Below are 12,522 nucleotides of genomic sequence, written 5' to 3' on the forward strand. Positions count from 1 at the left end.
AAATTTGGGACTTTTGGAGTAAAAAGTGGGGATTTTTGCTGTTTAAAATTTTGAATTTTTAGGAGTAAAAATTGGAATTTTGGGGGTAAAAAATAGTGGAATTTTTTTGGGCAAAAATGGAATTTTTAGGGATAAAAAAATCCGAATTTTTGTGAGGAGAAAAAGGGAATTTTTCAGGTAAAATATCTGGATTTTTGGGTAAAAAATAGGAAATTTTGGAGGTAAAATAAATTGGATTTTTTGGTCCAAAAAAGATTTTCTTAAAAAAAAATTGAATTTTTTTTGTGTAAGAAATGTGATTTTTGGGGGGTAAAAATCCGGATTTTTTGGGGTAAAAAATCTGGAATTTTGGGGGTAAAAATTTGGAATTTGAGGGTAAAAAACCGGAAATTTTGGAGTTTAAAAATGGAGATTTTTGGGGTGAAAAACTGGACTTTTTGGGGTAAAAATAAATGAATTTTTTTGGGTAAAAATAATTGGAATTTTTGGGGTAAAATGGGAATTTTTGCTCAAAAATCAAAAATTTTCATTAAAAATTATGATTTTTAGTGAAAAAATTAATTTTGAGGCAAAATTTCCCTTTTTAGAGCCAAATTTGTCGATTTTTGAGGGAAAAGTCGAATTTCAGAGGATTTTGAACAGAAAAAATTCATATTTGGGGCTAAAAAATTAAATTTTGGTTAAAAATATTGATTTTTAGGGAGAAAAAGTGAATTTTAGGGCAAAATATTCAATTTTAGGGAAAAAAATCGGATTTTTGAACTAAAAAATGCGATTTTGAAGAAAATTGGGATTTTTGATTAAAAATTTGGATTTTGGGGGTAAAAAGACCAATTTTGGGGGGAAAAAATCAGAATTTTTTGGGGGAAAGTTAGATTTAGAGGAAAATGCGAATTTTAAGGCGAAAAAAGCCGATTTTGGGTAAAGAGCAGCAGAGCTGGGGGTGAAAAATGCAAATTTCGGAGGGGGGAAAAAAATGCAAATTTTGGGTCTAAAAATTCGCATTTTTGGCCCCTCCGCCCCTTTTAGGGGAAATCCCGACGGTTTTGGGTAAAACCGAAACTGACGGGCGGCAAAACCGTTAAATTTGGGGTGAAATTTGCATTTTTTGGTTAAAAATAATCGGGTCGGTGGAAAAAAAGAGATTTACATGAAAAAATGAGAATTTTTTGGGGCAAAATGTGAAGATTTTGGGTGAAGAATTGAATTTTTTTAATGGTAAAAAATCGAATTTTGGAGTAAAAAAATCTAAATTTTTGGGTGAAAACCGTGAAATTTTGGGCAAAATTCGCGTTTTTGGATTAAAATAAAAATTCACACAGAGAAGCAGCAATTAATTTAATTTTTTTTATTGGGAAATAAATACAAATTTTGAGGCAAAATTCCGCATTTTAGGGAAAATTCTTTATTTTGGGGTAAAATTCTTCACTTTCAGGGGAAAAATTCACAATTTTTAAGGCAAAAATTCACAATTTTTAAGGCAAAATTCCACAATTTTAGGCGAAAAAATCTACATTTTTTTACAAATTCACATTTTTACCATTTATTCCCTTTTTAACCCCAAAATTCCCTTCCCCCCCCCCCAAATCCCCATTTTCACCTCGTTTCCATCCCAAATTTTCATTTTTTTTAAAGGAAAAAACGGCGAATTTTGGGCCAAAATTCGGTTTTAAAAATCTTCATTTTCCACCCCAAAAAATCGGATTTTTCCCACCTAAAAATCTTCATTTTCCTACCGCAAAAATCTTCAATTTTTGCACCAAAATCGCGATTTTTTACCCCCCAAAAAATCTTCATTTTTGGGCTCCAAGATTCTCTTTTTTCTCCTCAAAAATCGCGATTTTCCACCCAAAAATCTTCATTTTTGAGCTCCCAAAATCCGGATTTTTTCACCCAGAAAACCTCAGTTATCCACCCAAAAATCTTCATTTTTATCGTCCCAAAATCCGGATTTTTCCACCCAAAAATCCTCAATTTTCCACCCCAAAACTGCAACTTTTTCACCCCAAAATCGACCTCCAAAAATCCTCAATTTTCACCTTAAAATCCGCCCCAAAATCCCGATTTTTCCACCCAAAAATCTTCATTTTTCCGCCCAAAAATTTTCAATTTTGGGCTCCCAAAATCGTGGATTTTCACCCCGAAAATCTTCAGTTTTCTGTTTCCAAAATCTTCATTTTTCCGCCCAAAAATCGCCATTTTCCACCCCAAAAATCATCATTTTCCATCCTCAAATCTCAGCATTTTTATCCCCAAAATTCTCATTTTTCTGCCTAAAAATCGCCGGTTTTGAAGTCCAAAAATCGCGATTTTTCCACCCAAAATTTATCATTTTCTGGCTCTGAAAGTCCGAAATTTTGGCTCAAAAAAACCCTGAATTTCATGCCAAAAAAATCCCAATTTTGGGTCCAAAAACTCCGATTTTTTTCTCAAAAAAAAATCCCAATTTTGTGTCGAAAAATCCCAATTTTGGGTCCAAAAACTCCAAATTTTTTGTCCAAAAAATTTCCCAATTTTCTGCCGAAAAAAAATCCCAATTTTGAGTACAAAAATCTTCATTTTTTAGATCCAAAAATCTCAATCTTGGGTCAAAAAAATCCCATTTTTGAGTCCAAAAATCTTCATTTTTTAGGTCCAAAAATCTCAATGTTGGGTCAAAAAAATCCCATTTTTGGGTCCAAAATTTTTTTATTTTCAGATGAAAAAAAAATCCCAATTTTTGTTCAAAAACCTCCAAATTTTTTTAACCAAAAACCCAAAATTCGCCGTTTCTCCCCCGAATCTTTTTCCCACGCTCCCCCCTCATTTGCATTTTTGGCCCCTCCCCCCTTTTTAACCCAAAATTCGCCGAATTCGCCCCAAATTTCGCTCCTGGGGCGCCCCCTGGTGGAAAACACCCCAAAAAAGCCAAATTTGGGGTTTTTTGCCTCAGTTTCCCTGGGATTTTAAAGGGGTGGGGCCACGTGGAGGCCACGCCCACATTGGCCACGCCCACCCACGTGACCACGCCCATTTCCCCCCTCTCCCCACCCCAAATTTGACTAAAATTTGAATTTTTTCGATGATTTTGGGCCAAATTTTTGGGTTTTTAAAAAAATTTTCCCGGGTGTTTCCCCTGCTTAGGCCACGCCCATTTTACCCATAAGCCACGCCCCCTTTCCCCAAATTTCCTGCCCCCCAAAATTCCCAAAAAATTCACATTTTAAACACAAATTTTTCCGTTTTTAACCCAATTTTCCCCACCTCTGCCACGCCCCCTTAGGCCACGCCCTCTCCTTTAAACCACGCCCCCTTCCCCTTCAAACCCCCAAAAATCCCCAAATTTTCCTCAGTTTCCCCCAATTTTTCCTCAGTTTCCCCCCCAAAAACCCAAATTTCCTCTGTTTCCCTGTTTTTTCCTCAGTTTTCCCCTAAAATTCCAATTTTTCCTCATTTCCCCCCCCCCAAACCCTGAATTTTCCTCAGTTTCCCTCATTTTTTCCTCACTTTACCCCCAAAGAACCAAGTTTTCCTCAGTTTCCCTCCAAAAAACCCCAATTTTTCTCATTTTACCCCCCAAAAAACCCAAACTTTTCTCATTTTCCCCCAGAAACCCAAATTTTCCTGTTTCCCTCTAAAAAAACAAATTTTCCTCAGCTTCCCCCAATTTTTCCTCAGTTCCCAATTTTGCCTCAGTTTCCCCAATTTTTCCTCAGTTGCTCCCCCAAACCCCAAATTTTCCTCAGTTTCCCTCCAAAACCCCAAATTTTCCTCAGTTTCCCCAATTTTTCCTCAGTTTCCCCATTTTTTCCTCAGTTTCCTCCATTTTTTCCTCAGTTTCCCTCCAAAACCCCAAATTTTCCTCAGTTTCCCCAATTTTTCCTCAGTTTCCCCATTTTTTCCTCAGTTTCCTCCATTTTTTCCTCAGTTTCCCCCCAAAACCACAAATTTTCCTCAGTTTCCCCAATTTTTCCTCAGCTTCCCCAAATTTCCTCAGTTTCCCCAAACTTTCCTCAGTTTCCCCAATTTTTCCTCAGTTTCTCCAATTTTCCTCAGTTTCCCCCAAAAACCCAATTTTTCCTCACTTTCCCCGCTGTGCCTCAGTTTCCCCAACTTTTCCTCAGTTTCCCCAACATTTCCTCAGTTTCCCCGCCATGCCTCAGTTTCCCCCAATTTTTCCTCAGTTTCCCCGCCGTGCCTCAGTTTCCCCAAACTTTCCTCAGTTTCCCCAATTTTTCCTCAGTTTCCCCAAACTTTCCTCAGTTTTCCCCAATTTTCCTCAGTTTCCCCCAACTTTTCTTCCCTTTTCCCGCCGTGCCTCAGTTTCCCCAATTATTCCTCAGTTTCCCCAATTTTTCCTCAGTTTCCCCAAACTTTCCTCAGTTTTCCCCAATTTTTCCTCAGTTTCCCCAATCTTTCCTCAGTTTCCCCCAATTTTTTCTCCCTTTCCCCGCCGTGCCTCAGTTTCCCCAATCTTTCCTCAGTTTCCCCCAATTTTTCCTCCCTTTCCCCGCCGTGCCTCAGTTTCCCCAATCTTTCCTCAGTTTCCCCCGCCATTTCCTCCCTTTCCCCGCCATGCCTCAGTTTCCCCAATTATTCCTCAGTTTCCCGCAATTTTTCCTCCCTTTCCCCGCTGTGCCTCAGTTTCCCCCCATTTTTCTTCCCTTTCCCCGCCATGCCTCATTTTCCCCCATCTTTCCTCAGTTTCCCCCAATTTTTCCTCCCTTTTCCCGCCGTGCCTCAGTTTGCCCCAATTTTTCCTCAGTTTCCCCAAACTTTCCTCAGTTTCCCCAAACTTTCCTCAGTTTCCCCCAATTTTTCCTCAGTTTTCCCCAACTTTTCCTCAGTTTCCCCAACATTTCCTCAGTTTCCCCAACATTTCCTCAGTTTTCCTCAATTTTTCCTAAGTTTCCACAACATTTCCTCCCTTTCCCCGCCGTGCCTCAGTTTCCCCAATTTTTCCTCAGTTTCCCCCCATTTTTCCTCCCTTTCCCCGCTGTGCCTCAGTTTCCCCCCATTTTTCCTCCCTTTCCCCGCCGTGCCTCAGTTTCCCCAATTTTTCCTCAGTTTCCCCCATTTTTTCCTCCCTTTCCCCGCCGTGCCTCAGTTTCCCCCATCTTTCCTCAGTTTCCCCAATCTTTCCTCATTTTCCCCACCATTTCCTCCCTTTCCCCGCCGTGCCTCAGTTTTCCCAATTTTTCCTCAGTTTCCCCAATTTTTCCTCAGTTTCCCCAATCTTTCCTCAGTTTCCCCCAATTTTTCCTCCCTTTCCCCGCCGTGCCTCAGTTTCCCCAATCTTTCCTCAGTTTCCCCCAATTTTTCCTCCCTTTCCCCGCCGTGCCTCAGTTTCCCCAATCTTTCCTCAGTTTCCCGCCATTTTTCCTCCCTTTCCCCACCGTGCCTCAGTTTCCCCAATCTTTCCTCAGTTTCCCCCGCCATTTCCTCCCTTTCCCCGCTGTGCCTCAGTTTCCCCCAATTTTTCCTCCCTTTCCCCGCCGTGCCTCAGTTTCCCCAATCTTTCCTCAGTTTCCCCAATTTTTCCTCCCTTTCCCCGCTGTGCCTCAGTTTCCCCCAATTTTTCCTCCCTTTCCCCGCCGTGCCTCAGTTTCCCCAATCTTTCCTCAGTTTCCCCAATTTTTCCTCCCTTTCCCCGCCGTGCCTCAGTTTCCCCAATCTTTCCTCAGTTTCCCCCTCCATTTCCTCCCTTCCCCCGCCGTGCCTCAGTTTCCCCCGCCCCGCTCAGCCCCAGCCGGGCGGCCCCGGCGACCAGGCCCGGCGGTACCAGCCGCGGTAGGTGAGGGCCCAGGCGGCCCAGCCCAGCGCGGCGCCGGCGGCGTTGCGGGCCCACGTGTGGCGGTAGCGCAGCGTCGCCACCAGCAGGAGGTGCCACGTCAGCAGCAGCAGCAGCGCCAGCAGGTACAGCACCGACAGCGCCGCCGGCGGCGCCTCGCCGCGGCCGCCGGCAAGATGGCCGCCGGCGGAGGGCGGCGGCGAGGCGAGGAAATGGCGGACGGAGGGGTCAACATGGCCGCCGGAGGGGTCAACATGGCCGCTGGGGTGGGGGAAGAAGAAGGCGGGATCAACATGGCGGCTGGAATCAAAATGGCGGCCGGAATCAAAATGGCCGCCAGAATCAAAATGGCGTCCAGAATCAAAATGGCGGCCGGGATGGAAATGGTGGCTGGATTCAAAATGGCCGCCGGAATCAAAATGGCCGCCAGAATAAAAATGGCGTCCAGAATCAAAATGGCGGCCGGGATGGAAATGGTGGCTGGATTCAAAATGGCGGCCAGGATCAAAATGGCCGCCACGTCTGTCTTCAAAATGGCGGCCGGAATCAAAGTGGCTGCCAGAATCAAAATGGTGTCTGGATTCAAAATGGCGGCCGGGTTCAAAATGGCCGCCCCAAAATGGCCGCCCCCCAAGATGGCCGCCAGGGTACTCAGCAGGCCCCGCCCACTCTGACGTCACTTCCCGTCCCCACCCCTCATTTGCATGAGGCTCCGCACACTCGAAGCCAATTGGTCGGGGAGAGCCGCCCGGTCGCCATATTGGGCGTGGCCACGCCCACGCCGCCATCTTGGATTCTTCTTCTTCTAGGTCGTGTCCGGCCGCCATCTTGGGTTCGGCGGCCATCTTGGGTTCGGGCGCCGTCTTGAACCAAGGCAGCATCCTGTACCAGGCCGCCATCTTGGACACGGCGGACATCTTGGATTCCTCAACCACCCTCCCTGCGGCGGCCATCTTGGACGTCTCCGCCACCTTGGATGTGTCAGCCATCTTGTATGGGTCGGCCATCTTGGATGCGTCAGCCATCTTGAATGGCTCGACCATCTTGTACCCAGTGGCCATCTTGTACGGGTCAGCCATCTTGTACCTGGCAGCCATCTTGGATGTGTCCGCCATCTTGTACGCGTCGTCCATCTTGTATGGCTCAGCCATCCTGTACCTGGCGGCCATCTTGCACGGGTCAGCCATCTTGGACTGCTCTACCATCCTGTACCCGGCGGCCATCTTGTACGGGTCAGCCATCTTGTACGGGTCGTCCATCCTGTACCCAGCGGCCATCTTGTACCCGCCGGCCATCTTGTACGCGTCGTCCGCCTTCCGCCCGGCGGCCATCTTGCCCAGCCCGTAGAGCCTCCTCCCCAGCGCCGCCGCCTCCTCGGCCAGCCCCAACCCACAATGCACCAGGGCGAAGGCCTGGGGGGCGGGGCCGAAGCCCTGCCAGCGGTGCCCCGCCCCCCGGCAGGCGGCGGGGTCTCCCAGGGGCAGCAGCAGGGTCCCGCCGCCGGGGGCGGGGCTGGTGCAGGCGCCCGTGGCCGCCTCCACGGCCCGGCCAATGGCGTGGCCGGCCCGCGACAGCGCCAGCCCGACGGCCAATCGGGCGAGGGCGCGCAGGGCGGAGCCCCAGGGGGGGCGGAGCCAGGGGTGGGAGGCCACCAGCAGGGAGCCAATCAGGAGCCAGGTCCAGGCGGCGGCGCTGGAGGTCAGGCGGCTGCGGGGGGGGGTTGATTATTGATTATTGGTTATTGATTATTGGGTATTGGTTATTGGGTATTGGGTATTGGTAATTGGGTATTGGGTATTGGGTATTGGGTATTGGTTATTGGGTATTGTTTATTGGGTATTGGTTATTGGTTACTGGGTATTGGTTATCAGTTATTAGTTATTGGTTATTGGTTATTGGTTATTGGTTATCGGTTATTAGTTATTGGTTATTGGGTATTGGTTATTGGGTGTTGGTTATTGGTTATTGGCTATTGGTTATCAGTTATTAGTTATTGGTTATTGGTTATTGGTTATTGGTTATCGGTTATTAGTTATTGGTTATTGGGTATTGGTTATTGGGTGTTGGTTATTGGTTATTGGCTATTGGGTATTGGGTATTGGTTATTGGGTATTGGTTATTGGTTACTGGGTATTGGGTATTGGTTATTGGGTATTTGGTATTGGGTATTGGTTATTGGGTATTGGTTATTGGGTATTGTTTATTGGGTATTGGTTATTGGTTACTGGGTATTGGTTATCAGTTATTAGTTATTGGTTATTTGTTATTGGTTATCGGTTATTAGTTATTGGATATTGGGTATTGGTTATTGGGTGTTGGTTATTGGTTATTGGCTATCAGGTATTGGGTATTGGTTATTGGTTATTGGTTACTGGGTATTGGGTATTGGTTATTGGGTATTGGGTATTGATTATTGGTTATTGGGTATTGGGTATTGGTTATTGCACATTGGTTATTGGGTATTGGTTATTGTTTATTGGGTATTGGGTTATTTGGTATCGGGTATTGGGTATTGGGTATTGGGTATTGGTTATTGGGTATTGGTTATTGGGCATTGGGCATTGGGTATTGGTTATTGTGTATTGGGTATTGGTTATTGGGTATTGGTTATTGGGTATTGGTTATTGGGTATTGGTTATTGGGCATTGGGCATTGGGTATTGGTTATTGTTTATTGGGTATTGGGTGTTGGTTATTGGTTACTGGTTATTGTTTATTGGGTATGGGTTATTGGGTATTGGTTATTGGTTATTGGTTATCGATTATTATCATTACCAATTACCAATTATTAATTATCAATTGTCAATTATCAATCCCTAATCTGCCCCATAACCCACCCCAAACCCCAAATCTGCCCCACAGATCCCAAATCCCGCCACAAAAACCCAAATCCCACCCCAAAACCCCAAATTTCACCCCAAAAACCCAAATTTCACCCCAAAACCCCAAATTTCACCCCAAAAACCCAAATCCCACCCCAAAACCCCAAATCCCACCCAAAAACCCCAAATTTCACCCCAAAAACCCAAATTTCACCCCAAAACCCCAAATTTCACCCCAAAACCCCAAATTTCACCCCAAAAACCCAAATCCCACCCCGAAAACCCAAATCCCACCCCAAAACCCCAAATTTCACCCCAAAAACCCAAATTTCACCCAACAGACCCCAAATTTTGCCCCACAGACCCCGAATTTTCCCCAAAAACTCCAAATCTGCCCCATAGACCCCAAATTTTGCCCCAAAAATCCCAAATCCCGCCCCATAGATTGACCCACAGACCCCAAATCCCACCCCAAACCCCCCCAAATTTCACCCCATAGACCCCAAAATTTCGCCCCAATGACCCCAAATTCGCCCCACAGAACCCGAATTTCTCCCCCAAACCCCCAAAATCCTGCCCCATAGACCCCAAATCCCGTCCCATAGACCCCAAATTTCGCCCCATAGATTCCAAATTCCATCCCAAAACCCCCCAAATTTCAACCCACACACCCCAAAATTTCGCCCCATAGACCCCAAATCCCGCCCCATAGACCCCAAATCCCGTCCCATAGACCCCAAATCTTACCCCAAACCCCCCAAATTTCACCCCACACACCCCAAAATTCCGCCCCAAAATCCCCCAAATTTTGCCCCATAGACCCCAAATCCCACCCCAAAACCCCCAAATTTCGCCCCACAGGTCCCGAATTTCGCCCCAAAACCCCCCAAATTTCACCCCATACACCCCAAATCCCACCCCAAAAACCCCAAATTTTGCCCCACAGACCCCAAATTTCGCCCGAAAACCGCCCAATTACTGCCCCATAGACCCCAAATCCCGCCCCATAGACCCCAAATCCCGCCCCATAGACCCCAAACCCCACCCCAAACCCCCCAAATTTCGCCCCATAGACCCCGAATTTCGCCCCCAAACCCCCCAAATCCCGCCCCACAGACCCCGAATTTCGCCCCCAAACCCCCCAAATCCCACCCCACGGACCCCCCCCAGCCCCACTCACGCCTCCAGGCGGTTGTGGGGCGAGGCCAGCACGCTGCGGGGATCCCCCCGGCCCCAGAGCGGCGGCCCCAGCCCCACCAGCGCCCCCAGCACCCCAAATCCGCCCCACAGATCCCAAATCCGCCCCACAGATCCCAAATCCCGCCCCACAGATCCCAAATCCCGCCCCATAGACCCCAAATCCCGCCCCATAGATTGACCCACAGACCCCAAATCCCACCCCACAGATCCCAAATCCCACCCCATAAACCCCAAATCCCGCCCCATAGACCCCAAATCCCGCCCCATAAGCCCCCAAATTTCACCCCACACACCCCAAAATTTCGCCCCATAGACTCCAAATTTCGCCCCATAGACCCCAAACCACACCCCAAAACCCCCAAATTTCGCCCCACAGACCCCGAATTTCTCCCCCAAACCCCCCAAATCCCGCCCCACAGACCCCCCCAGCCCCACTCACGCCTCCAGGCGGTTGTGGGGCGAGGCCAGCACGCTGCGGGGATCCCCCCGGCCCCAGAGCGGCGGCCCCAGCCCCACCAGCGCCCCCAGCACCCCAAATCCGCCCCACGGATCCCAAATCCCGCCCCATAAACCCCAAATCCCGCCCCATAGATTGACCCACAGACCCCAAATCCCGCCCAAAAAACCCCAAATCCGCCCCACAGATCCCAAATCCCACCCCATAAACCCCAAATTTCGCCCCAGAGACCCCAAAATTTCGCCCCATAGACCCCAAATCCCACCCCAAACCCCCCAAATCCCACCCCACGGACCCCAAATCCCGCCCCATAGACCCCAAACCACACCCCTAAAACCCCAAATTTCGCCCCATAGATTGACCCACAGACCCCAAATCCCACCCCAAAACCTCCAAATTTCGCCCCATAGATCTCAAATCCCACCCCAAACCCCCCAAATTTCACCCCACACACCCCAAAATTTCGCCCCATAGACCCCAATTTTCACCCCACAGACCCCAAATTTCGCCCCATAGACCCCAAATCCCACCCCAAACCCCCCAAGTTTCGCCCCATAGACCCCAAATTTCGCCCCACAGACCCCGAATTTTTCCCCCAAACCCCCCAAATCCCACCCCATAGACCCCAAATTTCGCCCCATAGACCCCAAATCCCACCCCAAAACCTCCAAATTTCGCCCCACAGATCCCAAATTTTGCCCCCAAAACGCCCAAATCCCGCCCCATAGACCCCAAATTTCACCCCACACACCCCAAAATTTCGCCCCAATGACCCCAAATTTCGCCCCACAGACCCCGAATTTTTCCCCCAAACCCCCAAATTTCACCCCATAGACCCCAAATCCCGCCCCATAGACCCCAATTTTCACCCCAAAACCCCCAAATTTCGCCCCCAAAACGCCCAATTCCCGCCCCATAGACCCCAAATCCCGCCCCATACACCCAAATTTCACCCCACAGACCCCAAAATTTCACCCCACAGACCCCAAAATTTCGCCCCATAGACCCCAAATCCCACCCCAAACCACACCCCAAATCCCACCCCACGGACCCCCCCCAGCCCCACTCACGCCTCCAGGCGGTTGTGGGGCGAGGCCAGCACGCTGCGGGGATCGCCCCGGCCCCAGAGCGGCGGCCCCAGCCCCACCAGCGCCCCCAGCCCCCCAAATCCGCCCCAGGGATCCCAAATCTGCCCCACAGATCCCAAATCCCGCCCCACAGATCCCAAATCCCGCCCCATAAACCCCAAATCCTGCCCCATAGACCCCAAATCCCGCCCCAAAAACCTCAATTCCTGCCCCATAGATTGACCCACAGACCCCAAATCCCACCCCAAAACCTCCAAATTTCGCCCCACAGATCCCAAATTTCGCCCCCAAAACGCCCAAATCCTGCCCCATAGACCCCAAATCCCGCCCCATACACCCAAATTTCGCCCCACAGACCCCGAACTTTGCCCCCAAACCCCCCAAGTCCTGCCCCATAGACCCCAAATTTCACCCCATACACCCCGAATCCCATCCCAAAACCTCCAAATTTCGCCCCACAGATCCCAAATTTCGCCCCCAAAACGCCCAAATCCCGCCCCATAGACCCCAAATTTCACCCCACACACCCCAAAATTTCGCCCCAATGACCCCAAATTTCGCCCCATAGACCCCAAATCCCACCCCAAACCCCCCAAATTTCGCCCCACACACACCCCAAAATTTCGCCCCATAGACCCCAAATTTCGCCCCATAGACCCCGAATTTTTCCCCCAAACCCCCCAAATCCCGCCCCACAGACCCCAAATCCCACCCCAAACCCCCCAAATCCCACCCCACGGACCCCCCCCAGCCCCACTCACGCCTCCAGGCGGTTGTGGGGCGAGGCCAGCACGCTGCGGGGATCGCCCCGGCCCCAGAGCGGCGGCCCCAGCCCCACCAGCGCCCCCAGCAGCAGCGAGTGGGCGCGGGGGAAGCCGGGCCAGGCCAGGAGCGCGGCCGCGGCCCGGCACAGCCCGGCCAGGGCGGCGCCGCAGCAGCGCCGCCCCATGGCGGGGACGGGAATTGCTTTTTTGGGGTTTTTTTGGGGGGTTTTTGGGGTTTTTTGGGGGTTTTTTGGGGGGGTGTTGTTGCAGCGGTCGCGGCCAAGGGCAAAGCGGGGGGAGGGGTTGGGGGAGGGGAGGGGTTGGGGGAGGGGCTTGGGTTGTTTTGGGATTTGGGGGAGGGGTTTGGGGGTTTTTTGGGGATTTGGGGGAGGGGTTTGGGGTTTTTTGGGGATTTGGGGGAG

At 49.5% G+C, this 12,522-nt stretch overlaps 1 protein-coding gene across 2 annotated transcripts; it reads right to left on the reverse strand.

The window, feature by feature from the left end:
* Nucleotides 1-1,382: 1,382 nt before the first annotated feature.
* LOC110481940 (uncharacterized) lies at nucleotides 1,383-11,503 on the reverse strand. 2 transcript variants are annotated; one of them, XM_085565379.1, is made up of 2 exons: nucleotides 11,319-11,503; nucleotides 1,383-7,477 (listed from the first exon to the last, which is right to left on the reverse strand). In XM_085565379.1, the coding sequence occupies exons 1-2, from the start codon at nucleotides 11,486-11,488 to the stop codon at nucleotides 5,719-5,721; spliced, it is 1,929 nt and encodes a 642-aa protein (XP_085421505.1). In that variant the 5' UTR covers nucleotides 11,489-11,503; the 3' UTR covers nucleotides 1,383-5,718. The 2 variants fall into 2 exon arrangements, with proteins under 2 accessions (XP_085421505.1, XP_085421506.1); XM_085565380.1 differs by lacking the exon at nucleotides 11,319-11,503 and adding an exon at nucleotides 9,772-9,956.
* Nucleotides 11,504-12,522: the final 1,019 nt, after the last annotated feature.

The sequence above is a fragment of the Lonchura striata genome, chromosome 36, assembly GCF_050655825.1.
Source record: "Lonchura striata isolate lonStrDom1 chromosome 36, ASM5065582v1, whole genome shotgun sequence".
NCBI lineage: Eukaryota > Metazoa > Chordata > Aves > Passeriformes > Estrildidae > Lonchura > Lonchura striata.

Excerpts from the sequence above, each read along its gene's own strand:
- LOC110481940 (XM_085565379.1), bottom strand. The coding sequence starts at position 11,488 with ATGGGGCGGGATTTGGGATCTGTGGGGCGGGATTTGGGATCTGTGGGG. Across the intron at positions 7,478-11,318 it reads CCCCACAACCGCCTGGAGGC|CCGCCTGACCTCCAGCGCCG; the intron begins GTGAGTGGGGCT and ends CCCCCCCCGCAG.